Source organism: Silurus aristotelis (genome assembly GCF_946808225.1).
Source record: "Silurus aristotelis genome assembly, chromosome: 25".
Classification (NCBI taxonomy): domain Eukaryota; kingdom Metazoa; phylum Chordata; class Actinopteri; order Siluriformes; family Siluridae; genus Silurus; species Silurus aristotelis.
Genome location: NC_139598.1, coordinates 16614213 through 16641413, shown reverse-complemented (window position 1 = coordinate 16641413; position 27201 = coordinate 16614213). Strand labels below are relative to the sequence as shown.

Here is a 27201-nt window from a genome sequence, read left to right as displayed (position 1 = left end):
TTAATCCAGATGGGTTTTTTTTCTCTCCTCTGTTTGAAATGTACATTTACTTCATACACTGTAGAGCTCCAACCCACCCTCCATCCTGTTGACACTTATGACACCAGAGACACACTCTTGAGCTCCTTACATCTTCCTTTTCTTTTGTGTGTCTGTCTGTGTGTGTGTGTGTGTGTGTGTGTGTGTGTGAGGGCGAAAGTGGAAGAGGCAGACACCACAGAGAATTCAGCCCACCAACAGCATGGCTATTCCTGCTACACAACCCAGCAGGAATCAGACTCACCTCGGGCACAGTGCTCAGCTTGATACACACACACACACACACACACACACACACACACACACACACACACACACACACACACACACACAAAACCACCAAACGCACACAGCCCAAACACAAACACAAACACCATACACAGACACACACACTCTGTGCTGCAGGCACATATTTGCGCCTCCTGACGACACACAGCCATCTGCTGCCTACATACAGCTTTCCTCATGTCGCCATGTGACTCCCTTGACACATGCTCAAACCTGCTTCTGCCTCCACACACACACACACACACACACACACACACACACACACACACACACACACACACACACACAAACACACACATTTCTTACTTGAATATCTTGCCTTAGAGAAATTGTGTCTCATAGCTAGCAATAAAATCTGATGGTTGGCTAACCAGCGCCTACTAGCTTTAATGGATATTAGCATTTCAAACTTCTACTTTAAAGCTACTTGTCCTGTAAAATCCTTTTTTGCTGAGGTAATGTGATGTGGTACGAAAAACATGATCAGTTATAAACACTTTTAACAGTTTTTCAAGTGTAGATCTTTTGACTTTGCCTTATGTATCGATATACGCTGAGGTAAATGCTAAGCTCTGGATTAAAAGGAAGGTATACGGTCAAAAAGTCGCTGTTCAATCCTCACAGGAACAATTTTCACTCAGCTGTCAGTGCTGAATGTTGACATGTTGACACCTAGAGACATGAATATCATTGGCAGGTCACTGCCAGGTTCAAACTCAGGCTCAAACACAAGTACACCGACACCTTCATTCATGGCCGCCCTGAGATCTAACTACTAACACATACTTCATACTTCACAATCACTGTCATACTAATTATTCACACCTGTTTCTAATTACACACACACACACACACACACACACACACACACATACACACACACACACACACACACACACACACACACACACACACACACACACACACACACACATAGTCTTTGATTCATTCAGCTCATTGTGAAGTATACACTCAGGTGCTGTTGTGTATTTGTTTGCCAAGCCTTTGTATCCTGTTTGGCACTTTAGATCTCAACCCTGTACTGTGTTCTCGATTATAGCCTGTCCTTTACCATACTGTTTGTTCACCTACTGATAATGTTGCCATATACTTAGGGCCCGACTACTTTTTCCTACGTGTTGCATCTGTCCAGCATGAATAACTTTGCAGTTATCCATTCGCAAGGAATCTAAAGTGAATAGCTTGTGATTAGCGACTGAGTTTTTTTGACCGAGTAACTGATTTAACTTATTGTACACTAATACGTGGATTTTAGTTTGAACACCATTCATTTTATTAATGCACATTTCTGTTTGTCCAATTTTATGAAAAATATATTTAAATAAATATAAACGAGCCAAAATTAAAAACTCAACGGCAAACACATTTATACGTGACGTGCTTTCTTTGCTCAGATGTAAAAAATAAATAAATAAACTCGACCGAAAAAAACGTTTTCATCACTAAACATTTCTTTTAATGCTGTGCTAAGTCTCAATGAGTCTCTTGGCAATCAGCACCGAAATCCGCAATGATGCACAAGTGCGTCAATTAAAACCGTCCGTGTGGAAACATAGCAAAAGTTCAGTTTGGTGTCCTCGTGATTTATGTAATTAAAAACATCATAATTACTTTAAAACATTTACAAGAATATTTTGTCTTCATGCTCTTTCTTGAGGTTTCACCAATAATAAACATACATTTGCATAAAGCATCACATATTTGTCAATGCGCATGTTGAATAGAGTGATAAAAACTGAGATCTATCTATCTATCTATCTATCTATCTATCTATCTATCTATCTATCTATCTATCTATCTATCTATCTATCTATCTATCTATCTATCTATCTAGATAGATAGATAGATAGTTATCATATAGGGCATATAGTTAATAATACATTGTAATGCATGTAGAGTGACCAAAACAAAATTTTTCTACTGACATTCTGTCAACTTCAAACAAAATCTGACTTTAGGGCTTGGTAAAAATCCAGATTTTAAAATGCTGTGGATTGTCTTCAGGCTTTTTCAATAAGCTTTTCATTAATGCAAAAGCGAATACACAGAATGATGAGCGCTGTGCTTTCTGCTTTCCTTCTTTCTTCAGTAAATGCTTTATCCTAGCTCGGGTCCTTCTGGTTTAAATTATTCATTTGCTTATATTTTGGCAAGCAGAACCAATTTAGATTGTCATCTAAAAATCATGGGCCTGTGTAAACAATAATAAACGGTTGGTCAAACTGTCTGTGGGAGTGGGCGGGGTTCGGTTAGAAGTCCTGGAATCTTTGACATTCATGTAATCAGGATAAGCTTGTGAATTATAGTTAATTAGCATAACTGGAGGTGTGGCTTTTGTCAAGGGGTGGGATTTAATTGGCTTGGAATGAGTGTTGGAATGAGTGTTGCTCAAAATTGCTGATTGCACCTTAAATCCAAATTGAATTGAGAATTTCCCAAAGCATTGTTCTAGCTAAGCGAGCTAGTTTGGTAGGCAGCACAGATGTTGACTTGTCTGTTTCACTGATAATCGCAGCTGGATCGCACCGTTGGCGAAAATCAGCCTGTCGATGATTCTTGTGTGTGTTTGTGTGTGTTTGCCTAAAGTAGTACTCTTAGTGATCATATCAAACAGACACCAGAAGCGATGTTTTGAGGTCTTGCGGCAGCATCCTGTTGTACGTGTGCATGCGTGCGTGTATGTGTGTGTGTGTTTGTGTGACCGCATTGCCATGACAACACTGTCACTTTGAATCCACTGTATGTGTGTTTCACAATCTTTCATCAGTGCATTAATTATGTAGCACTGCCTATTTGCCCAACCATGAATAATATTCTGCGAGCAGATCGCCCCTAATGGGATCCCCCGTCGCACCTCACCCAGAGCGCAGCGCACTACAATTTCCCAATGATCTTGAATAAATTACCCAGCATTCCCCACTGAAGTGGAACAGCGTATAAAAAAAATAAAGGAACCCCAAGACCTTGTGATGGCTGACATTTGAAATTAGAAAAAGCCACTAAACCCCCCCTCCCTCCCTCCCTCTCTCAGTTTTCTATTATGCCCTGACTAATGTCCAATGATATTTAAAATCCCAATGCTCCTGTCAAGGCGGCCATGTTGTTTACCTGTCTAAACTGAGACAGGTGTGCTGATGGATTAGCGCTGTGGTTTGTAGGCAGCGGGCGTGAACTCTAACGCACTGCGTTTTAGCGCTAAAGCTAATCCACACAGGAAGAACCAGTCAAAAAACATGGCTCCAATGCTAAACATCTCACGTGCAGCTAACAACGCTAACAAGTTAGCTAGTCCTGTTAGTTCTTGTTTGTGGTTTCTTAAAACTATAAAATAGATATGGATAATATAAATAAAGTTATAATTATAGATTTTAATGCCACACATATATTGTTGCTATATTGGGCAATTTTGTGCAATAATCTCAGTGCAATAATAATAATAATTAGTAAAATGTAATAACTTTTATAACAATATTTTTTTTGCCGTCTGTTTTTCACTGCTGCTACAAATTTCATTTAATTTATTATATACATTAATATGTATGATTTGTGATAGAAGAGTATCTGCAAGAGTGAAAGGGAAAGTTTATAGGACTTTGGTGAGACCTGAGATGTTGTATGGTTTAGAGACAGTGGCATTGAGTAAAAGACAGGATGTGGAGCTGGAGGTAGCAGCACTGAAGATGTTGAGGTTTTCGTTGGGAGTGATGACGATGGACAGGATAAGAAATGAGTTTATTAGAGAGACAGCGCATGTAGAACGTTTTGGAGACAAGGTGAGGGAGGCGTGATTGAGATGGTTTGGACATGTGCAGAGGAGAAACATGGGGTATATCAGCAGGAGAATGCTGAGGATGGAGCTACCAGGAAGGAGGAAAAGAGGAAGAACAAGGAGGAGGTTTATGGATGTGGTGAGGGAAGACATGCAGGTAGTTGGTGTGAAAGAGGCAGATGTAGAGGACAGAGGTGTATGGAGACAGATGATCCGCTGTGGCGACCCCTAATGGGAGCAGCCGAAAGAAGAAGAAGAAGAAGAAGAAGAAGAATATTTATTAATATTTTTTTACTTTTATTTTTGCTTTAATCTTTTTTTTGATCTTCTATTGTGAGCAACTGCAACCAAACAATTTCCCTACATGGTCAATAAAGTCTTCTGATTCTGAACTTGACTTTTCTTTCTCTAGCAGCGTTCAACCTACTTTTCTGTTTTCTTTTCTAATTTTTCTTTCTCTTTATCTGGTTCTTCTCTCTTCTTTTTTGCCATCTCTTCTTATTTCAGATTTCAGATCTCATTTCATTACTTTTCTTTCTCTAAGTGTCTGCTTATCTCCTACACTGCTTTTCTCTTTCACCTTTTCCTCCCCCTTTCTTTGTACTTGCTTATCTTACTCTCTTCTTTACTTTTTCCATTTCCTGATCTTTAAAAAAAGAACTGATGAGAATGACTCATGGAAAAATTTCATTTCTTTTAGCATACATTTTTCTGTCTCTTCTCTTCTCTTCTCTTCTCTTCTCTTCTCTTCTCTTCTCTTCTCTTCTCTTCTCTTCTCTTCTCTCTCACTATCCGTTTTCCTTTCCTTCCTCTGTCAATGTCGTTTAGAGAACATGAGCAGTGCCATGCTGCTTTTCACGTCTTCTCTCCTCTCCTCTTCTTCTTTTTTTTTTTTTTTGCAGATTTTTTCCCTACGGCTGCTGGTGATGCGAGCGACTGTCTCCACGGTGACGGATGCTGGCGATAAACAGGACAGCTTGGCCACAAACAATCAAAGGATGACAAACCTTTACCCTTCTTGTTCTCCATTCTCCCTTCCTCTCTCTCTGTCTCTGTCTCTTTCTCTTTCCCTCTCTCTCTCTCTCTCTCTCTCTCTCTCTCTCTCTCTCTCTTCCACTTAGGCATGCACATTTTAAACGCCAACATCACAAACCATCTCTCTCCCCCTCTCCTTTTCTCTATCCCTTCCTCTAAAAGGCAAATCTCCTGTCATCCATCTACTGCACATTTTCCATGCATGAAGGAGCACGTGTTTCAGGTGTCAGGACCCGAGAGGAGTGAACACTTGTGTACTTTTGCATGAAAGTTAAATGGGCGTGATGGTCACTAAAATATTGCTGGCCAAGTGCAATCCATAAAGCGTATACACACGCCGCATCTTCTGACGGGAAAAATGCACACTTGGGGAAATAGGAGAGTAAAGTGTGTCATCACATATTTTAAAGTATCAAACGGATTCTTTCATGTGCACATGGCTGATTCATCCCAGGCGTCTCAGGACTTTGTGTCAGATGCTGGGTGAGGAACGTGCAGCTCGGATCCCTGCTGTGCCCATAAACACTGAGAGATTCCTGGGATTTGGTGAGTTTAACTGCCCTCTGAGCTCCAGCAGAGAGATCAAGAAATGTTTTGGTACAAGTACAATGTGGTAATTGTAAAGCAGTGCTTATGTGTATAATACGCTACTGTACAGAGGCCACACCTGATCTTAACTTAATTGCAAGTGACACCCATTAAGGGGACACATATTTAGCTGGGATTTATGGACACAGGGGCCACACCCCTTAGGATGTGATTGACAGCCTTAAGCCACACCCCCTTTGCTCGGATTAACAGGCACAAAGGCCACACCTCTTTCAGAGAATCTGACAGTCATAAGCCTCAAACTACCTTCAGAACAACTGGCACCCATAAAGGACACCCCTGTTTTGATAGGATTTATAGGAAAAGAGGCCACACCTCCACAACTGTGATTGAAAGCCTGAAACCACACCTCCTTTGCTAGGATTGACAGGCACAAAGGCCATGCCTCTTTAAAAGAGAGCATCTGATGGGTACAAACCTCATACTACTGTATCTTCAGTACAAATGTTACCTGTAAAATACACCCTTCTTTTGTTGAGATTACATTCACAGAGGCCACACCTTTTACAGTGTGATTGACAGCCATAAACCACACCTCCTTTACTAGGACTAACAGGCACAAATGTCACGCCTGCTTGAATGTGATTGACAGCCATTAAAGCCAGACCTACAAAGTCTACCTTTACTAGGACGGATAGATATAAATGCCAGACCTCATTTAGTGTGATTGACAGCCACGAAGACCACACCTCCTTTAGTATGACTGACAGGCTCAGAGGCCACACCTCTTTTTCTTAGATTGACAGACATAAAAGGCACAGGAAAGTTAGAAATATTGTTAGAAAGTGAAAGAGAGACAGAAAGAGGGAGAGAGAGAGAGAGAGAGAGAGAGAGAGAGAGAGAAAGATTGAGAAGGATAGAGAGAGGGGCTGTAAAACATAGACTGAAGCTTAGACATCGGTGCCTCTCCATCTCTCCTCAGGGGAATCGCTGTCTATTCTCAGAGATCAAGACAAGCTCCTGAGCTCCTGAAGCCTTAATTGTTGGCCTCTCTCTGTCTCTTATTCTCTCTCTCTCTCTCTCTCTCTCTCTCTCTCTCTCTCTCTCTCTCTCTCTCTCTCTCTCTCTCTCTCTCTCTCTCTCTCTTTCTCTCTCTCGCTTCTTTCTATCTCTTTCACACAGACACACAAAAAAACACTTAAATGACAAATGGGCTTGAGTTTCACAGGAACAATGTAGGAACATTATAATGTTAGAACTTTGAATAGCACTGTGAAGACTTTTTCAGTAGCACCATGAAGACTTTTCACGGGTTACAGGATAGGAATTGGTGGAAAGTGATAGCTCGGTGATTAGGACATTGGAGATATAAAGATGTCATGAGTTCAAATCTGCCTAGTTTCCACTTCCAATTCTAGGCCCTTAGGAAAAGCGCTTAACCCTGAAATGCTCAGCTGCATAAATGTAAACTGCTCTGGATGAAGTTCATCTGCAAAATTCCATTAATACTTGTGTCATTTGTGCTCTTATCAATGATTTCTGCCTTTTGGGTAATCCTGTAAGATCTGTCTAACTTTCTGGTATTCTGGTATATCGTGTGTAGCTGTAGACACTTTTCTCATGACTGCCTGTCTTTTCTGTGGAAACTTCTGTACCAACTTCTGAGCATATACACAGATCAGGCATAACATTATCTCCTCATCATGGCACCTGGTAGTAGGTGGATATAATTATTAGGCAGCAAGTAAACATTTTGTCCTCAAAGTTATTGTTAGAAGCAGGAAAAATAGGCGAGCGTAAGCACTTGATCGAGTTTGACAAATTGTGATGTCTAGACGACTGGGTCAGAGCATCTCCAAAACTACAGCTCTTGTGGGATGTTTCTGGTCTGCAGTGGTCAGAATCTATCAACAGTGGTGAACCGGCGACAGGGTCGTGGGGGACGAGGCTCATTGATGCACGTGGGGAGCGAAGGCTGGTCCCTGTTGTCCAATTCAACAGACGAGCTCCTGTAGCTCAAACTGCTAAAGAAGTTCATGCTGTTGATGCTCGACGGGTCACGACAGCAAAAGGGGGACCAACACAATATTAGGCAGGTGGTCATGTATGTGCAACACCAATGACACTTATTCTCCATCAGAGCAAAAAAACTAACCCTGAATGCAAAAAATAAACTTAATAATAGCCTGGCATCGAAACACACACTCATCCAGTGACATACAGTAAAAATGTTGGCTTTGTTTATGTATTGACAGCTGTGTGGGAGTTCAGGCCAGTGGCATGACTTTCACTTTTGCCTGTCTAGCTGGATACACTCCACTTCTGGACTCACACACACACACACACACACACACACACACACACACACACACACACACACACACACACACACACACACACACACACACACACTCACAGGGACTCTTGCTGCCAGCAGCGCCCTGAGCAGGGGGTGGATGTGACTTTGAGTGGTGACTGCTGCTTGCCAGAGGATTAGAGACCTGCACTTGGACGTTCACACACTCGCTCTGTCTCTCTCTATCACAACTCATCACTGACGCTGTCTTGCACAATGAACTGGAGGCACTATCCTAATAAACAGCTTTTTCTCTTTGTGGCAGCATTAGAATGACGCTATTTAAACCTTCTACGACTCTGAGTCTGTTTGGTTTGGCTGGTATCTGGGTACATTTTTGCTAGGAGTTTTCAGATTTTTTCCCCGTTTTTCCCAGCATTTTCTCAAAATATTAACCAGAATGATAAATCTGCTTACTTTAGCCTTGTACACCCACTCTGTCCCCCTCCACATATTGCAAATCGAGGCAGCTTCTAACCCATTTATTCCTCCTTTATTCTCCAAAACCATCCAGTATTGTGATTGTGACAAATTTTTCTCAGTTTGGTCAGAAGTTGAGGTTAAATTAGTGCTGAACATGTTTGTTAGTTTAATGGACAGATCAAATCTTTCTGAAGTCCTACCTCTCGGGCACTTTGCTGAGCACCGCTCGATAAAGCTGTCGCTGGACACTGGCAATCTCCGGGCCACACGGGTGGACGAAGGGATGGACAGCGATAAGGACATAGCCTTGCTGGTAGAGATCCTGGAGCTGGGATGGCAGCTCTCGCACCGAAGACAGGCACAGGGTTGACGTCACATCTGCCAGTGAACACAGAGAGCAAGACAGAGGTAAGACATGTTTAATCTGAGTGCTCAGACTGCTAGGATTGCTGGTGTAACCCACACAGGGATGAGGACTGAAAGTTAATTGGCTACATTGCTGTTCAGAAACCACCTACTTTCCTTGGTCTCTGTAACGTCGTTGGTGAATAAACTACAGTGTTCAATAATCAGTGTTTCTGTTCAAGATTCCCATCAATAAGTCTCCTTATATGCATGCACATTAAGTTTAAGAAATTAAGTCACTAGTCCCTGCTACTGCTCTATGAGCCATGAATCAACACATCATATAATTTTTTTTATACAAATAAACCCTCTGATTTTTCCCGCCAAATGATTCCACCTAGTCGTTTCAGATTCGTTTTTCGTCGTGAATGACATTTGAGTAATTAAGGACGGTGAATAAATATATGCCTTCTTCATACTTGAAAGTGTGGCTGCTGAATTATTTATGAATTATTGATGCACCTTCAATAGTGGGAAGTGCTTATTTCTTTCTCCAAATTGTAATCAGGAGGCTCAGGAGAGTGTAACACGGCTATTTTTATTCGTACTGCGAAGCTCGTGCTGCATTGTTCATGCATGATGTGAGAGATGGGAAAAAATAGCAATTGTTTTAGCTATTAGAGGCATGCTGGTGGCTTTTTTTTTTTTTACCATTCCTATGATTTAATAGGCCTGGATCAAAATCCAATTAAACATGATTGTTTAGCTCGACGTGAGGTCGGAGCCTTTTAAACTAGGGCACTGAAAGCTTCTCGGCAGGGCAGACGAGGCCAATCACGCACCGTCTTCTGGCATTAATGAGGTACGTTTGATAGACTCACCTGATATTGTGAAAGGATTAGTGGGGAGTTGAGAGACTTGTTTGCTCTCCCGTGTGTGTGTGTGTGTGTGTGTGTGTGTGTGTGTGTGTGTGTGTGTGTGTGTGTGTGTGTGTGTGTGTGTGTGTGTGTGTGTGTATTTTTTTTAGCACAGCCTCATCTCAATCTAAAGCGAATAAGACAAGGCATGAGAAAGCAGCAGACAGAAAGTGTCAGAGCCACCCAGCTGTGCAACAACATGTACACGAAACCCGTCAAGGAGCATAATCAAAGACAGGCATATGCTAATGAGAAAGACAAACATAGAAGGAAGGATGGGGGGAAAAAAGAATGAAAGATGCATTTGGCCAAGACTTTGGCAAGCCGACTAGAGTGCCATTCCAGAAATTATGACATTTTAAAGTCCAAACAGGTAGACGAGGTGAGTTTTTTTCACACAGAGACAGTTAACGATGGAAAGCCAAAACTGGGTACACTACACCGAACAAATGTTTTCATTACATAAATCACGTTCTTCACATTCTTCCCCAAACTGTTGATGCAAAAATTAAAAGCGTGAAACTGTATGTTGTAAAACTTGTTCCAGCATGACAGCGCAATAAAAAAAGGTCTCCATGGTCAAAATCGGCGTGGAAGAGCTCCTGCACAGGGCCTTGACCCCATCTTTACTGAAGACCTTTGAAAAAACTAGAACTTGACTTCAATTCATGACCTCAATTCATGACCCAACAGCTCTGCAAATTTTTATGCTAATTATTGTGGATATTCTTTACTACCGCTAATTCTGTGTCATGAGAAAAGCTTTAACCTGGTTAGCCTTTAAATCTTGTTAACCGAGCCTCTTGCTGAGGACCGAACCTTTTTATAAAAGCTGATTACTGCTAATTGTTTCGACTGCTATCGTGTGACTCCACAGCTAACGACTATTAACTTCAAACCTGCTGGTCGGCAAAAAAAATACAGTAGTAAGTCATAAGTTTTCTTATCCTCTTTTTCCACATGGAGGTCATAAGGTCAAAGGTAAACCTTCGACCATTTCTCCAGCGCTCCAATATCATGTTTGTGTGAACACTCTTTATGTGATGAATCCATGATAGCGGGTAATCATATTACAGAAATGGTCCCTTTGCTTGAAACATCAATTTCAAATCCATTCTCTTTTCCAATGATCTTCCATGCACTGTAGGATGAAGTGAGGCATACTGTATAAAAGAGTGCAATGGTTGAATGAGTGGAAGAGAATGGAAAAAAAGGGCTGATTCCAGCATGAACGCGGTCGTCAGTCTCCATTTTCTGGCTTCATTGTAAACCCGAATTGGAAGTGAAAGAGTTCCTTCAGGCGAATTGCAGGCCGTTTTTAAAATAACGCTCGATTTCTCAATCAGCACTCTTTATGAAAAAAATATAATGTCCACCAGATAGAGCAGGAAAAAAAAAGGTGGGTATGGGACATAATCACAAACGTTTTGAAAAATCTTTCTCACTTCAGTATAATTAATTCCACTCTGTTTGATTTGACTTGACTTTTTGGTTTGCCAACACTGAGAGTCCCCAGAGGCAGCGTGCTGTGTTTGCCCTTCCCGAAGTCGGAGGATATTAACTCGCAGTCACTGCTCTAGCACTTCGTGCACCCTTACGTTGTGAGGAATAAATAAGGAATGGATTTCATTACAAGCCGCTGGGAATACAGCCATGGGGCGCGCTTTTTTTTGGCCTTAATCGCAGTAAGAAGTCCCAATGAAACCCCACAGCCCATTCTCATGATTCATGTTTTGTTTTGATGTGAGAACAGCGAGCTTTTTTTTTTTACAAAAACTATATAATGCTAATCACCACTGGGAAGGGTAAATTGGGCCATTAGCAAACAGTATAAAGACGCTTTCGCAAGTCAACACACTCCTCCGTGACATTTCCGATGAGTCAATAAATGCCAATAAGGTCAGGCATTTCGTAATACTTTGTTTAAAGAAGAAAAAACATTTGGTTTGGATTTCATAATTAAAGCTGGGTCTTAGTAAAATTTTATTACCTTACAAATTGCTTGCCCCAGAATAATAATGCTGACCAGCGTAACCTTTGCTTCGAGACACAACACTGAAAAAAAGAAAATTACAGCCGCAGTTTCTATCCAAACCCTGGAGACTATTAATAAGAAATGTAATTATTTCTTCATTTACTTTTACATGCTACTCATTGAAGTGGAACGGGAAATCGTTTGAGGCACAAAGGACAAAACTAGTTTGCTTATTTCTTTTCCTTTTCAGTTTTCATTTAAACAATATTGGTTTTACTTATTATGCTACAGTAAATCTCAGAACCACAATGGGGCTAAACAGGTTTTTACTTATAGTTTACTTCAAAAAATAAACATGAACCTTTTTTAAAACATTAAGTTTTTTCATCCATCTGATTGCTAACCTGAATTCAGATTTATGTGTGCACACTACATCGCTGCTCCAAACCTGACTTTAATAAATAATTATAATATGACTGAAAACTGGTGGTTGGTGTGTTTGGGGGGTGGGGGGTGAAATAGGGTAGTTTGGGGGTGTTTATTCCCAACTACAATATTAACTCAGATAAAATGGAAGAATTTTATTACTAGTGAGTATTTGTCACCTGTGGAAGATAAAAGTGGCTGTATGGTTTTTTTATGATCGATCTGATAGCTAGTAATAACAGATTATGGCCGGCAGTAACAGATTCAACACAGTCGCAATGGAATAATGTTTCGCAATGGAATTATGTATGTACTTTAAGAGTCACAAACAGCTGGAACCAAAATCATTGTTTGTGCAACACACTTGATTCTGATTCTGATGTTAAAATGTGTAAAAATATGATCAGACCAAATCATCTGGCTTGCAGTTAGTCTAAACTATGATAGGAGACTATGATTTAACTCACTTTTAGATTATGACTTGTACAGGGTATCCTTGTTCAGCATTTAGTTGGAACGTGTTGGAAGATGAGCAAAAGCAAAAACATGATCTCTGAAGAATAGTTTGGGAAACAGTAACTTAAACAAACAGTGGTCTCGTACTAACGTGCATAGAGCTCAAATCCCTGTCTCAAGTCATACACTGGGATCTGTATTGCCATCACGCTAACTATAATCTAGAGTGAATGGAGCCCAGTGATGCCACCACCAGATTATTTTAATGGTTATTTTAGGAACATTTGATTATTGGTGCAAACACCACAACATCTTTAACAATGCTGACCAATGTAAAAATGACCACTTACCTATCTGTAATTAAAAATAAGTTGGTCATGAGGTTTGATTAATTTGCTTAGGTTGCTGGTCAGTTGCTCAAGTCTGATGAATTTGGGGATCAATTGCTCTAGTATCTGGTCAGGTCATGGGATCAGTTGTTTAAGTCTCAGGTGAGGTTAGGGATCACTTGCTCAAGCCTCGGGTCAGATCAGGGATCAGTTGCTCACGCCTTTGGTCGGGTTAAAGTTAGGGATCAGTTACTTAAATATCAGGTCAGGGATCAGTTGTTTAAGTCTCTGATTTGGTTAGGAATCAGTTCATCAAGTATATGGTTAGTTTAAGGATCAGCTTTTTGGTCTCTGGTGGGGTTAGGGAACAGTTGCTGAAGCCTCTTGTCAGATTAGGGTTTTAGTTGCTCAAATCTCTGGTGAGGTTAGGGATTAGTTGCTCAAGTCTCTCGTGAGGTTAAGGATCAGTTGCAGAAGTCTCAGGTCAGATTCTGGATCAGTTGCTCAAGTTTGTAATGAGGTAAAGGATCAGTTGCTTAAGCCTCTGATGAGGTTACGGATCAGTTGCTTAAGCCTGATGAGGTTAGGGATCAGTTGCTTAAGCCTGATGAGGTTAGGGATCAGTTGATCAAGGTTCTGGTCATGTTAGGGATTATCTGCTCAGGTCTCTGGTCAGGTTAGGGAGGGGTTACTTTAACCTCTAGTGAGTTTGGGGATAATTTGCTCAAGCCTTTGGTCAGGTTAGGGATTATTTTCTCAGGTCCCTGGTCAATCTTTCATTATCAGTCTGCCAAATTTCTGGCCTCTGGGGACAAACAAGGGGGAACTTCTGATTTGTAAAATATATTATTTTAGCACTTGTGTCACTACTTTAAGTAAATGCTTAAATGCTTGTTTTTTTACTCATAAGTTGCTTTGAATATGAATCTTCGATCTGTGTAAATACATAGCAAAAAATGTAATATGGTAAATGGGGACTAATAGTGAAAAAAGCTTTAGTGACACAGTAATGGTATTATCAGTACATTTTGTACTCTCGTAGTACTCTGTGTGTACAGCGAGCTCTTGTCATTAGTAGTCATTGCTCATTGTGGGCACATGAGCCCTGGGGCACCACTGCACACGTTAATTACTTCACTAATAACCCTCTGTGAGAGCAGCCTGCTGGGGCCATGGTGCCTTGCGTTCAGTTTTTACTCTGTTTCTTCAGAGTTCAGCTCACCCTTGTGTATAAATTTCGGGCCAAAAGAGCTAATAGCAGTCCATCTAAGTGCCTGATTTTCAGAGCTATTTCCTGACCATGGTCAGGGATCAGAGGAGCTTTATTTTCTACCAGGGTTCTAGCTGCTCAGGGGTAATTCCCACTTTAATTCAGCTTGCACTGCAGGGAGTCTTGCAGCAAGCACAATGGCATTTATTGGGTCTTCCGATGCTGAGTCTGAATGGAAAAATAAAGCAAAGACCTCTGGAGTCTTGGCTGAGGCGCAGAATACAGAATAGAAGACATAAGTAGAAAAAAACAAAAAAAAAACGCAACAGTCCGTATCTCACATTAAATTTGTAAGCCAGTGAGATTTGACTTTCATTAATCTTATTTTGTAAGTGTGAGGTTTAGTGCCCACAGATAGAACACTCAAAATGTGCCTAAGAACAGGTTTATATATAGGTCTATTGCAGTCGGTTCTTTCAAAATGGTCAATACCCAGCTTAAATTGGCTAACAGGAATTGGTTTTATATACTTTAATCAAAGCGTCTGCCTCTTTGAGGGTTTAAAATGACCAGAACAGTGCGATAAAGTCAAACAGAACAAGTCTTATTCATTTTTAAAGGTTTGGAACTACTGCTCTGGCCAGAACTCAATCACGTCACATGGCATTTTTGTACTCTTTGGTGTTTAATGCACCCAGTGATATGATGATCTTTATGAGTGCAGCTTTAGGCAATGGGTGGAGAAACATGTCCTCGTTCTAATGGAATGTCACTTCACTGAAATGTATTATGCTCATTAAAGCCGGCCATTTCAGGCTTGGTCCTTTTTTCCCCCTGCATGCCTAAAAGACAGGGGGCGAACAATAAAAATAACACTGAAATGTACTTAATCACGACCACTTATAAAGCAAGTATTCCATTAAAATGCTTAATGCCAAATCGAATGAGGACTGCTTCATCCTCCCCGAAAAGCCTCCATGATTCAGAGGCACAAATGAAATCCCTGCTGCCTTGCTATGGTGATTTACCTAGCCTATTTGCTTTTTCCTTGTGTCTATTTTCCATAATCGAGTCTAAATTTTTTTTTCTTCCCCTCTTTAATTGTTCAATTTCGGCAACCTGCTTCAGAAGTGTGCAGCTGACATTGAAAGATGATTTCCGTTCTGATTGGGTGCATTCAAAAAAATGACAACCTCCTTTACCGGCACTCTTATGCCGGCGTTTGCGTACATTTGGTGATTGGAGAAAACAGGGCGTCTTTTGTCTTATCAACAGTTAACGCACAAAAACATGACACTTTGCAGAATAATTGCACCATGTCAAGTGTTTATTCGCCGGGCATGACGTGCACTATTGGCTCGATCAGGCTCGTTCCAGTTCTGCAGGGAATTAGCGCTGGATCCAGATGTCGTTGCAGAACTAATGGTGTAATCAGTATTGCAATCAGGCTGATACTGTTCAAGCTGAAAAAAGATGATTACTTTAATGCTGGACAGTTTTCTCCTGGACAATCTTCAGCTGGGTGTTGCGTCTATTTTAATTTTTTTCCCACATTATCACATTAGCTGTCTCCTTCATGTGTATCTCTATAGTTCGGGCATAGGAGCAGACATTAGATTCAAATTTAGAATCTACCACCTGCTTTCTAGATATCATTCTAATTTCAGTAATGTTTTGTAAGGATTTAAACACTTCTGGTCATCCTGTTATAGAAAGATTATCAACAACCTGATAGTGTTTATGGGTCACCTTAACTAAGGATCAATCGAAGCACCAAAAAGCAATCAAAAATGAATGTAAAAAATTAAGCTAAAACAGAATACACCTTTACAGAATCTCTGTTAATAAAAAACTATATTTAAATCCCTGCCATCAAAATGCTCCTGTGTCAGTCACAGATTATGGAAAATGAAACTTTAAATCTGTCACAGGGGGGATAGGATTTATTCGGGCATGTTAAAAATAATTATTAAGAACACATTTTTATTTACAGCATTATCATTATAAGCTAGATATTAACTTATTGGGAGACAAATCTGGCATTTAACACCCCCATATAATCAAAATGGTATGATCCTCGTTTCATAACACCTTTGATTGAAGATTTGATTGTGAGATTGCTAGTTGAATCCGGCTCCCGGATCTTCGACTATTCGTGGTCACTCCTAGTAGTGTTATAAAGCAGGTTCACTATTACCATCCTGATTATTAATTGGTTTCTAAAATCTACATGTCCAGATGTGCTTTATTCCTCTTATACCACAGCAAATTCCCAATGAATGGATGGATGGATGGATAGATGGATGGATGGATGGATGGATGGATGGATGGATGGATGGATGGATGGATGGATGGATGGATGGATAGATAGATAGATAGATAGATAGATAGATAGATAGATAGATAGATAGATAGATAGATAGATAGATAGCTTCTCTCGCTGTTGCGTTGCTTTAAGTAGTGTATGTTTATGTTGGAGTTTCTATCCAATCAGATTTTGCCATCACATGTTGCCAAGGTCAAACAAATATCACGTGAGGCCTTCAGAATCAACCATAAAGTACATGATGCTTAAAGGATGTTGCTTTAACCGATCAGATTTCGAGTTAGTGACAACAGAACCCTTTAAGCTTCACTCCTGCCAGGTCTGTTCCTATAGAAAAATGAATCCACATCTTCCGACCAATCAGAACAGAGAACTGTGGTATAACTGTTAAAAACAAGCACCATCTTGCTGTTGTTCCAAACAATTAGTATAATGAACCACCCTGTCTTTTTTAATGTTATTTGTAGTTTTCTCACTAATCACTTGAGCATCTGTAAAGCTTAATGCTAATTCCAAGCCTGGCATTCTTATTAGAAGCATTTGTTTCCCCTCTCATTCTTCATGAGCCTGAGTGGATCCTCTCCTGGATGTGAGTTGTAGTATTCATCAACCACTTTTCTTTCTTTTGAATGCCTCCTGCATTAACCCTCTGTCACAGAAAAGTAACGCTTCACTGTATTTTCATTATGAGCGCTGACAGCGACGTCGAATTTAATATCCAACCAGGAGAGGTAGTGAGATACATGTGAAAATTCCTTAACTGTCTACATCTATCATGGGGAAATGAGGTTCCTCTACGGTTCCTCTGCGGTGTATTTAGATAGGCAAGCTTCTTTCTTTTTTTTTTTTTTACAAAGAACCTAACAGGGTTCCCTCAGCGGAACAATATAACTAGATTGCTCCACTTTGTGACAGATTTTCAGAGAAGGAATAAAAGAAAGCTTCTTTAATTCTGGGGTTTGAACTCTCCAGTAACTAGAGTAGAACCTTAACAATGTTCCACGCCTGCCCATTTTAATAAATGTTAAACCATGCTGTTATTAATGCAAGACCTCTTATCTGCCATGTGATTTTTTTTGTCTTTTTAGCGACATGGCAGGGATTTTGAAATGTGCTGTCAAACGAAGCAAATGGCTAATGGCTTGCCTACGAAGACGCCTTTATTTTCCTTTCTCTGAGCTTTCATTCTAGTGACCTTTTGATAAAATTGGATAGTCGTTTTTTTCTAATGAATGTAATGCATCTGGTATAACGTACTTTATACTAGAATGGCACAAGTAGGGCATGATTGCTCTCCTGCTGCATAATGATGGCAGCAAAAATACGTTTTTTTAAAAACCCGAATAAAATATATTCGCAAAAATTGAAAATATATTCATTTTAAATCTGTATGGCAAAGCATTTGCAAAAAAAAAAAAAAAAAAGGGCAGGTATATTTGGTTTCACGTCCACCGTCGTTCACAATAATCTATAATACGGTAAATAGTGATGCATTGACACTGGCACTGGTGTCTATTTTATTATACTAATAAAAAAAAAGTGCCCCATACTGATATCCGAGACAGTGTTCAAAGAGCTGGATGTATTCGTGATTAATAAAGGTAAACAAAGTAAAGAAGACTGCTGTGAAAATATCCAGAGGAGAGACTTCGAATTCTTCTGGAAGTAACCTGTCAAAATGCAAAGAAATGTCTACAGACATTGAGGTGAGGAAAACCATTTGTTGTAACATTTATACAACACAGGAAGCTGTTCTTGAAAATCGCAAACAGAAAATTATTAAATTGTACATAATGCAGCTAGCATGTAACTCACTCTACTTCTAAAGCAAATGTATTTCCAGTAGCCCAAGTAAATAAATACATGCATGTGCAATTTCATTTCTACGATGTAGAATTATTGATATTATTTCCAGTCATAATGGAACGACCCTGACCTGCTCAACAATTTACTAGCTATGAATTCAACCTCACTAAAAACTTTTCTTGGATAAAACTTTCCACTAAATCTATAAATCTAAATTGACAATACAGCTTAGCTTCTGAAACCCGCTTTGGGTCGTAGCTAGCTTTGTGTAACACGCTTTTATTTGAAAATGGAAAAATTTTATGCTCAAGCCCCCCAGCTATATAGAACACCTCACTAACCTCTCCACAATCCTTTAGTTCTCCTCTGGTGTGTCACATCCCTGGGCTCCTTCATTTCTCCAATGCTTTAGTTTTTTTTCTCTTTCATTCATTGCCTCTCTCTAGCCCACACTAGCTTTCCCATGAAGATGGATAGAACAGGAAGCGGTTACGGCGCCCCAGAGACCCAATTGGACTTAGCGTTAGTGGAACATTAAGGCTGTACTTAACTTTTCTCACATTATATTTTTTTTTCATGCCGCTGCAGATCTTTTTTTGATCCACCAGCTAGCATCTGCTTTTAAATTTCCAAACACTCCCAGCATGAGACTTTTATATATGTAAATTATGCAAATTCTTACAAGCTGGTTGGATGAAAAGTCAGTACCAGAAAATTTTGGAATAGTAATACAACAATCATCAGTTTTCTATCAATATTTACACATACATGCTCACGATCACCTGACCTGCAATCATTTTTTTAAGTGTCTCAGCTTTTCAGTTTTTGTGAGAGTTTAGGTCACGATTATATTTTGTCTTCCAACTTTATTCCTATGATCATGAATTCCAGTATATATTACATTTCAGTGGTGCATCAGAGAATCCCAATATAAAGGGTGCAAGTCCTGGAACAATATCAATGCTAACACATCAGTGCTAGCAACAACGAGATCATGCTGACTAATCATCTTCTTTCTGTTTGTTATAATACAAAAAAACATACAAAAATGTCTCGCAATTAAAAAATTTGAAAAGCCAATTTAAAAAGATCAAGAATAATCTTTGCAACAAAAAATGTATGCCTTTAGCATTATTAGCACCCCATGTTAAATTCAACATACTTGACTACACATTAAAAACTTGTAAGGTTATAACTAGTAAACAAATTGAATTAAGATTTCATTAATTATACTAATATACATAATATATATATTAATATACAGTCTAATAAAAATCACATTCACAATGTATTTTTATGTATATATATATATATATATATATATATATATATATATATATATATATATATATATATATATATATATGAATTTGTAGTTAATCCATAAATGTTAGCAGCTTGATTATATATATAATTAAGTAATAATTTATATGTAATTATTAATTATACTGTATCATTATTGTTATTGATTATATATATATAATTAATAAACCATTTCACATATAAAAGATGAGCTAGCAAAAAAGTGTAGCTATACATTACATAATACTTAATCCAAGAATAATCATACTGATACATAGTATAAGTATTTTATATTTAATAAATATTCTAAAGTTACTGTTTTTGACTACAAATTCTGAAGATGGTGAATATGTAAAACAAATTTGAGCAGAATTCCAACAAATTAGACACAAAATAAAGTACACCATATTAAATGTTTATAGAAAAGATGACTGATGAATTTCAAAGTGTATTTTTTTTAAGTATTTAGTCTTTTTTATAAAGCGTCTTTTACATTTTGAATGCCAAACTGTAATATTTGTAATATAATGTTTTCTACTAAGAAGGTGTAAATTTGCTTTGGAAAATTAAGTTATTGTGTCATAACTATGTGAGCCAATCTCTGTCTAATATGCAAATTCAGTCTATGCAAAATCCAGTTGTTGTTTTTTTTGAGTATTTTTCTGTTGCCATTTCGAGCAAATTGTAGAAAAAAGATCTGGTCTCCAAGTTATCAAAAGTTTGTTCTAAACACATGCTTGATTAAAGATGAAGATGGCCACTGGGAAAATGGCCACTGTGTCTAACTTAACTAAAAAAAAAAAGCTTGTGGTTTGAACCCTTATTGTGAAGCAGTGCACGGAGAGAGTTAATCCTAAAAGTGGCAGTATTTCCCAGAACTGAATCCTCTAGCGACAAGAAAGCCTCAGAGCCTAATGGAGAGCAGCATGAGTGATTTGTTTTGCAGGTAAAAAAAAGTCTATTAATAGCCACTCTGTGGAATTTAACAGCGTATTTGCTCGACAGGATATGGCGGACGCCGGGCTTTAGCCCTGTTGCTTGGAGACGCCTCCTGAAAGACAAGCTCGCTTAAATAGGCAGCCTTGTTCATCAGCATCGTTTCTTCCTCCCGTAGATGAAAATGGCTGGCTGTCGCTGTGCTTTTGTCGCGCAGCTTATTTGACGCCCCTGGAGTTCGCAGGCTTCGCTTTGATGCGTTCTGATTACAGACTTTTTGACATGCGCATAGTTCTTCTTGCTCATAACAGTGCACATTTGTTTCGCACGAGCGTAAAATATGTGCTGTCACTGGTCGTTATGGTTGCATCAACATAATGATGAGTTAGAGTGAAGAAGGCGCCGGAAACTCTGACGTCCAAGTTTTGTACTAGTGAGCTGAAGCATGAGGTAGACAAATGATAACTAATTAGGCAAGTAAAAGATCTGGTGTGCTGGGTTTTTCATTGCCTGGGAAACAAATAGTGGTGGTTGACAAAGTAATAACATATGGCAAGCTAGTTAGCTAGCTAGATAGTTAATATATAAAGAGAAATGATGAGAACTGCACATTCTGTTTGGCAAGTCATACAAGTCAAACTTAACAAGTCAACAAGTCAGACAAGTCAAAAGTTTCGGTCATGTTGCTTCCCTGTACCGCTCGTGAACTATAATTTGTCTGCTTGTTATGCTAACAGTAATGTTGCAGTGTATATTGACTGACAGGAAGTTTGTGAGACTCGCTATCAAAAAAACAAAAACAAATTAGCATTAAACCATATCTACTTTCCCAGTGAGGTTATATGAATTTGCCAGTGTAGTTTGACGTAGTTTAATCTATACAACAGACAAAGCTTCGACATCCAGTATTACTTTCTTTTGCGCAGTAATTCTGCTCCGTACCGTCCCCAGTATCCATGTGAGATTATTCAGTGACGGTTAAAAAGCAACAGACAGCAAAAGAACATGGCTCACACAAGTGCAGGTGCTCTAAGCAGGTGTGTCCACACTAATAGGTTTTCATTTGCAAATGCATATTTTTCTCTTCATTTTGGCTTTTTGCCACACTGAGATAGTGTTTTTTTTTTTTCATTCAACAAAAAACTTAGCTTTCTGAAAATTCTCTACACAGTAAATAGATTTAAAAATGCAGTTTCCAAATTGCAGTGGAATGGCTTTCAAAACGATGACGGGTTTTTATTCATTGCTGCGATCTTTCAAAGAGACAGAAAGTAAATTAAGTCAAGTTTATTTCTATAGCGCTTTTCACAATCGACCTTGTCTTAAAGCAGCTTTACAGAATTTAAAGAGTTAAGGTGAATGGTGTGTATTTATCCCTGATGAGCAGCCGTGGTGACTGTGGTAAGGAAAAACTCCCTTAGATGTTATGAGAAAGAAACCTTGAGAGGAACCAGACTCAAAAGGGGAACCCATCCTCATTTGGGTGACATAAAGAGTGTGATTATAAACATTGAAAACAATACAGAACATCGGAGAGTGAGAACTAACATGAGCACTGGAGAAGAGTAAAAAGAAAATGCCAGGCGGAAATGACACAAGTCTGATGAACTGTTCAGTTTTAATTGCTTTAACGTCCTAACTCCGAATTGGATTGACTGGGTTTGATTCCAGCTGGAATTTGTCTCAGCTGACATGGAATTTCCTTTTCCTCAAATCCTGCGTCCATGTTTTTAAGAATGTCCGGCCAGTAAAATAAACTCTTTGTGCTGATACCCTCCATCTAACCCTGGAATTCCTTTGTAGTTGAAACAATCCAAGAAAATTTCAGAGCATCAACAAGTGTGATTACATCCAGAGAGAGAGAGAGTAGGAGAGAATTAGTGTTTACTTCTTATTTTCAGAAAATGCTTTTATTTAATTCATTACCAATAATCACAAAACAAATTAGCGTTTTAATGGCTAATGCTTTTCATTGGGATGATGCCTGTATTTAAAATGATTTATCAGGCAGAATATAATACAATCAGTTGAGGGGATAAAGAGCTTTTCTCAAAGGTCCAACATGGGATCTCTGGCAGTCCTGGGATACCAGATTTGGCAAAACTCGCCTTTGAAGATCGACTTGACGGAAAACTTTGTAGTCTAGACCAAAAACATCCTTGTGTTGGGATAAATAGTTCTAGGATCCTAAATGTGGTAAGGCTGAAACCTATTACTGAATGCAGGATGTTGGTACAGTGACAAAAACGACGTGTTTTCAGGCTTGAAGAATTTTGTACCCTGTTGTCTTGCCAATTTAGTCAGAATTGAGCTAACTCCCAAACCCTAGCCATTCATTCCTAACATAAAACAACTACCAACCTGGTAAGGCAAACACAGCACCAAACTACCACACTTGCAAATTTTCTGAATACGTTAACTCACAGGTTCCTCTCATTGGTGGTTCCTTCCATCCTGAGAACGTTTTGCCTTTTAGGATTTCCAACCATGAAAAGTCAGCTTGAAAGCTTTTCTGTTGTACCGACTTGAGAGCCGTACATAGTAACTCCCAGGACATCCAGGGGAAGTTCGTAAATCCGCCTGGGTGCAGGTTAGAGATAAGTCTTGAGGGATGGTGAAACAAATCAGACCCTGCTAAAGGCTTGAAGTGGGCATGATGCCGAGCGGCAACCTCTCGAGTTTGCAGGAAGCAAGAAGCCGAATGCCACAAATAGTTCTTGTTAAAAAAAAACCTTGCCTGGGTGGTGATGAGTCATTAGTCAATAACATGGTTTTAAGAGAATTGGCCAGTCGGACTAGGCCTGTTTTTCTGTGAGGAAACCAAATTGTTGACTTTAAAAGCTGGGAAAGACTTGGTTTCATCCTGGAGGTACCCTGAGGTTGTGCTAGGGACTTTTTGTGATAAATTGAGGCCTTTTATGGGTTCATGAGTCTTTTTTCTCTCAGATGTAAATATACAATGATACATTAGATCAGGTGGCTCAAACTATTTTTTTCAGTGAAGGCCACATATTTTTTCCTTTCTTTATGAGGGGGCTTGGCCAGATTTGATTATGATTTTAAATGTATTTGTTATGCCTCCTTAATTTAAAAAAAGGCTAGATTCATTTTTTATTTTGTTATATACATACAGACAAATGAGCAACAATTTAAAACAGATATATAGCCTTTTAAAAATAAATTAAGATCACTATTACTATCATAATAAAAAAAATTTTCTTCACATTTATGGCTATATACATACTTATGCATATAATTGGTAAGTGAATCTAGCAAATAATTAGGCTACATTGGTTGGCTTGAACTTGCTGATAACCGATTAAACAACCGATTTAATGTATTCTAGTTTTTAAAATGGATACTGGATAAAAAACAAATGAACATAATGCTCCATGTAAAACCGAAAAAGAAAAAGGTACTGAATCATGAAATTCATATGAAGAAATAAACATGAATATATTCATTATTAGTTACAATTATATAATTGATAAATTATATAACTAATATAATGTAGTGCTCTCCGTGCAGCCTGCAGTCTCACATGTTAAAACAAACAATACATGGCGTGATAAATTCACCTCTAGGGGCCGCTCTCGTAATAACAGCAGAACAAAACCCGGAAAAACTATAAATATATATATATTTTTAAAATATGTCTCTTGCATTGTTCAGCGGGCATTCCAAATGTGGGGACTGTAGTTTGGGGACCCCTGCATTAGATAAAAATGGTAGCATTTACTCTCAATCCTGTAAAAATGTTTAAAAAAATGTCTAAACATCTGGAGAATTCCAGATGTACGATTAACAGTATATTGCTCTAAGTGCATGGACTTGCACACACACACACACACACACACACACACACACACACACACACACACACACACATATTAGACGAAGACTTTTCTAAACAAATTAAACAGAACACAGAACTTAGCGTTTGTAGATCAAACAATGAAACGGACCGATGTAACATGAGATTCCCAATCGCCGCTAGTCTCTTGACAGACGTGCGAAAGCCCCAGAACAACAGGTGGCTGATCGTCATGGAAACAGCGCCGCGATCCCGGCACGGAGACGGATTCCATGGAAACCCTTGAGTCCGAAACTCGAGCAAGTTAGGTGTGGAGACATTGTGGGTTTGTTTTAAAGTCTGCTCTAATGCCTGCTTTCATTCATCACAAGCAACAAAAAAAAAAAAAAACAGCATCACAACCATTTTAACCAGTTTTTAATGGATTTTGCTTTCCACTCAGCTTAGCTTTCTCCCATTTCCACATTTCAAGATCCCCGACTGAGGGAGTCGGCTTCGATCCGAGTGGGTAATTTGTCAGAATTTCATGTTGTAACATGAACTCACTGTTGAATTCACAATAACTGATCAAATGTGGTTGGTTTCACAGCAAGCAGCCCATCTTTTTTTATTGCCTGGCAAGCATGAAAAGATGGAAAATGATCGACTCGATCATGATATTTGCAGTGAAACGAGGGATGTGTAAATGATGCTTGTCATTAGACACCCGACATTTCCTGTTTTCAGAAAGATGTTCTAATAAAACATGTTGAAATTTCAAATGAGCAGTGAAAGTGAGCCTCTAGGGTGCATTGTATTGGAGTCGCTACTGTACACTTGGATCTTTATGTGTGCGCGCGTGTGTGTGTGTGTGTGTGTGTGTGTGTGTGTGTGTGTGTGTGTGTGTGTGTGTGTGTGCACGTGTAGGATGGGCTTCCCAGTTGGAACCGCACCAGGGCCTCTTATTTACATTCGAATTCGCATTTATTCGCTTGGCAGATATGTTTAATCCAAAATGATTTACAAGTGAGGCAGAACTGAGTCCAACTGCAAAGCTGTTAAAGGAGCTGATAGCAATGCAATGCTGCAAGCCAGAGCTTCACAAACTGACCAGAAGAACAGTTAGTCAAGCTACAGATGATACATTGACATCATTGCAGAAGACCATGGCGCTGTTGAATTCTTCTAAAATCTGAATGGGCAGAGGGTGCCATTATTAATGCACCTATTCTAATGCATGATAGTTTATTTGAAACAAAATCATAAAGTGGGGAGGTGCTAGTTAAGTGGTTAAGGCATTGGATTTTGGATCCGAAGGTTGCAAAATTCAAATCCCAGCCGTGCTAAGCTGCCTCTCTGGGGCCCTTGAGCAAGTCCCCTAAACCTATAGCTGTTTGGATGTATGATTGGGATATGTAAGTTGCTCTAGATAAGGGTGCCTGCCAAATGCCGTAAGTGTAAAACTTTAAATGGCACTGAACGATAAGTGATGTGGATGTTTGTAATGTATTTTAAAATGGTGCACTTTTTCATTTATATTCTTTCTCTTAGAGCAAGATGCATTCAGCATAAGTGCAAATTAATTAACTATCCAGTTTCTTCAAAAACATGACTTGTACTTAATTTAATTAAGTAGGAAAAAACAAACCGGATGGAAAAGAAATATAGTTTTATAGATGCTATATAGATGCAGACCTTTGATTTAAGTTATCTAGAGCAGTTACACTACATTTCCAAAGGTATGTCATGTGTTTTTTGAGCATCACATTTAGTCCCAATTTGCTCTCATAATATCCTCCACTTTTCTGGAAAGATGTTCGACTAGATTTTGGAGTGTGCTTATGGATATTTGTGTTCATCAGGGTGTTAGTAAAGTCAGTACTGATGTAGGAGACCTGGGGTGCAGTCAGCGTTCACATTCATCCTAAAGGTGTTCAGTAGGGTTGAGATCAGAGCCATTCACGATCTTTCACTCCAAAGCATTAAAACCAGATCTTAAATGAGTTTGCTTTGTGCACAGGGGCACTGCCAAGCTGGAACAGCTCAAACGAACGCAAAATTATTATTATACCGCATCCAAAGACTTGGTGGCAACAGTTTGGCAGGAAAGATCAGTGTTCCAATGCTTTTGTCCATTTTGTGTAGCTTGCTTTGCTAATCTGCGTAATATATAGTATATAAATCAAACCGAAATACAATTTGAACAAAGGTGATGGTACAGTGAACTGTACGTTGTTTTTGCTAAAGTTTCAAGAAACTACTGGGCAGTTAAAAAAAACAAACGTAGCAGCTGCTAGTGACTTGCAGTTTAGCAACTTAATTAGCGATTAACGAGAAAGCCGGATCTTTTCCTTCGCACTAATCGCTTAACGAACTCGCTAGTTATGAGGAAGTCGTGTTCAGCTCTTTTTTATTTTCGCTAGCTCACTAGCTAAAAATAGTGAAAGCGTGAAAAGTAAGTGATGCGATGGAAAAAATTAAGAAAGAAAGCTTACATGCCGGTTAGCAATGCTATGGCCACAAATAGCATTTTTCAAGAAAAGCGAGGGTATTTCAGAGAGAACGGAATGCACAGAAGTGAAAATAACATTTACCTGAGAGAAAGAGAGAGCTAGCGTGTGAGAAAGAGAGAGAGATGCAACTGACGTGTGTTAAATGTCTTCTAGCGATTTCATGAGTTTGCATTCCCACACAATGGAAAACGTCACGTCCGCTAAAAAGGAACAGTGACAATGAGAGTCATCAGGGATATCTCCACGATCAGCATTTTTTTCTCTCGCTCTTTCTCTCGCTCTTTCTTGCATACTTTCTCTCTCAGAGACAAGAGCAGATGCTCCGATGTTAAACACAAGCCGGTAATGACAGCCAGAGCTGAAGGCAAACACCCCTGAGCAGCGACA

The 27201-nt window shown here is 39.2% G+C and overlaps 1 protein-coding gene across 2 annotated transcripts in view; it reads right to left on the bottom strand.

The window, feature by feature from the left end:
- The window catches only part of rftn1b (raftlin, lipid raft linker 1b), a 94211-nt gene that overhangs the window by 44149 nt on the left and 22861 nt on the right, over positions 1–27201 (bottom strand). For both annotated transcript variants that reach the window (XM_083529513.1, XM_083529514.1), the window contains exon 3: positions 8681–8858. In XM_083529513.1, the coding sequence (XP_083385639.1) occupies positions 8681–8858 (178 nt within the window). The remainder of the gene's footprint in view (positions 1–8680; positions 8859–27201) is intronic.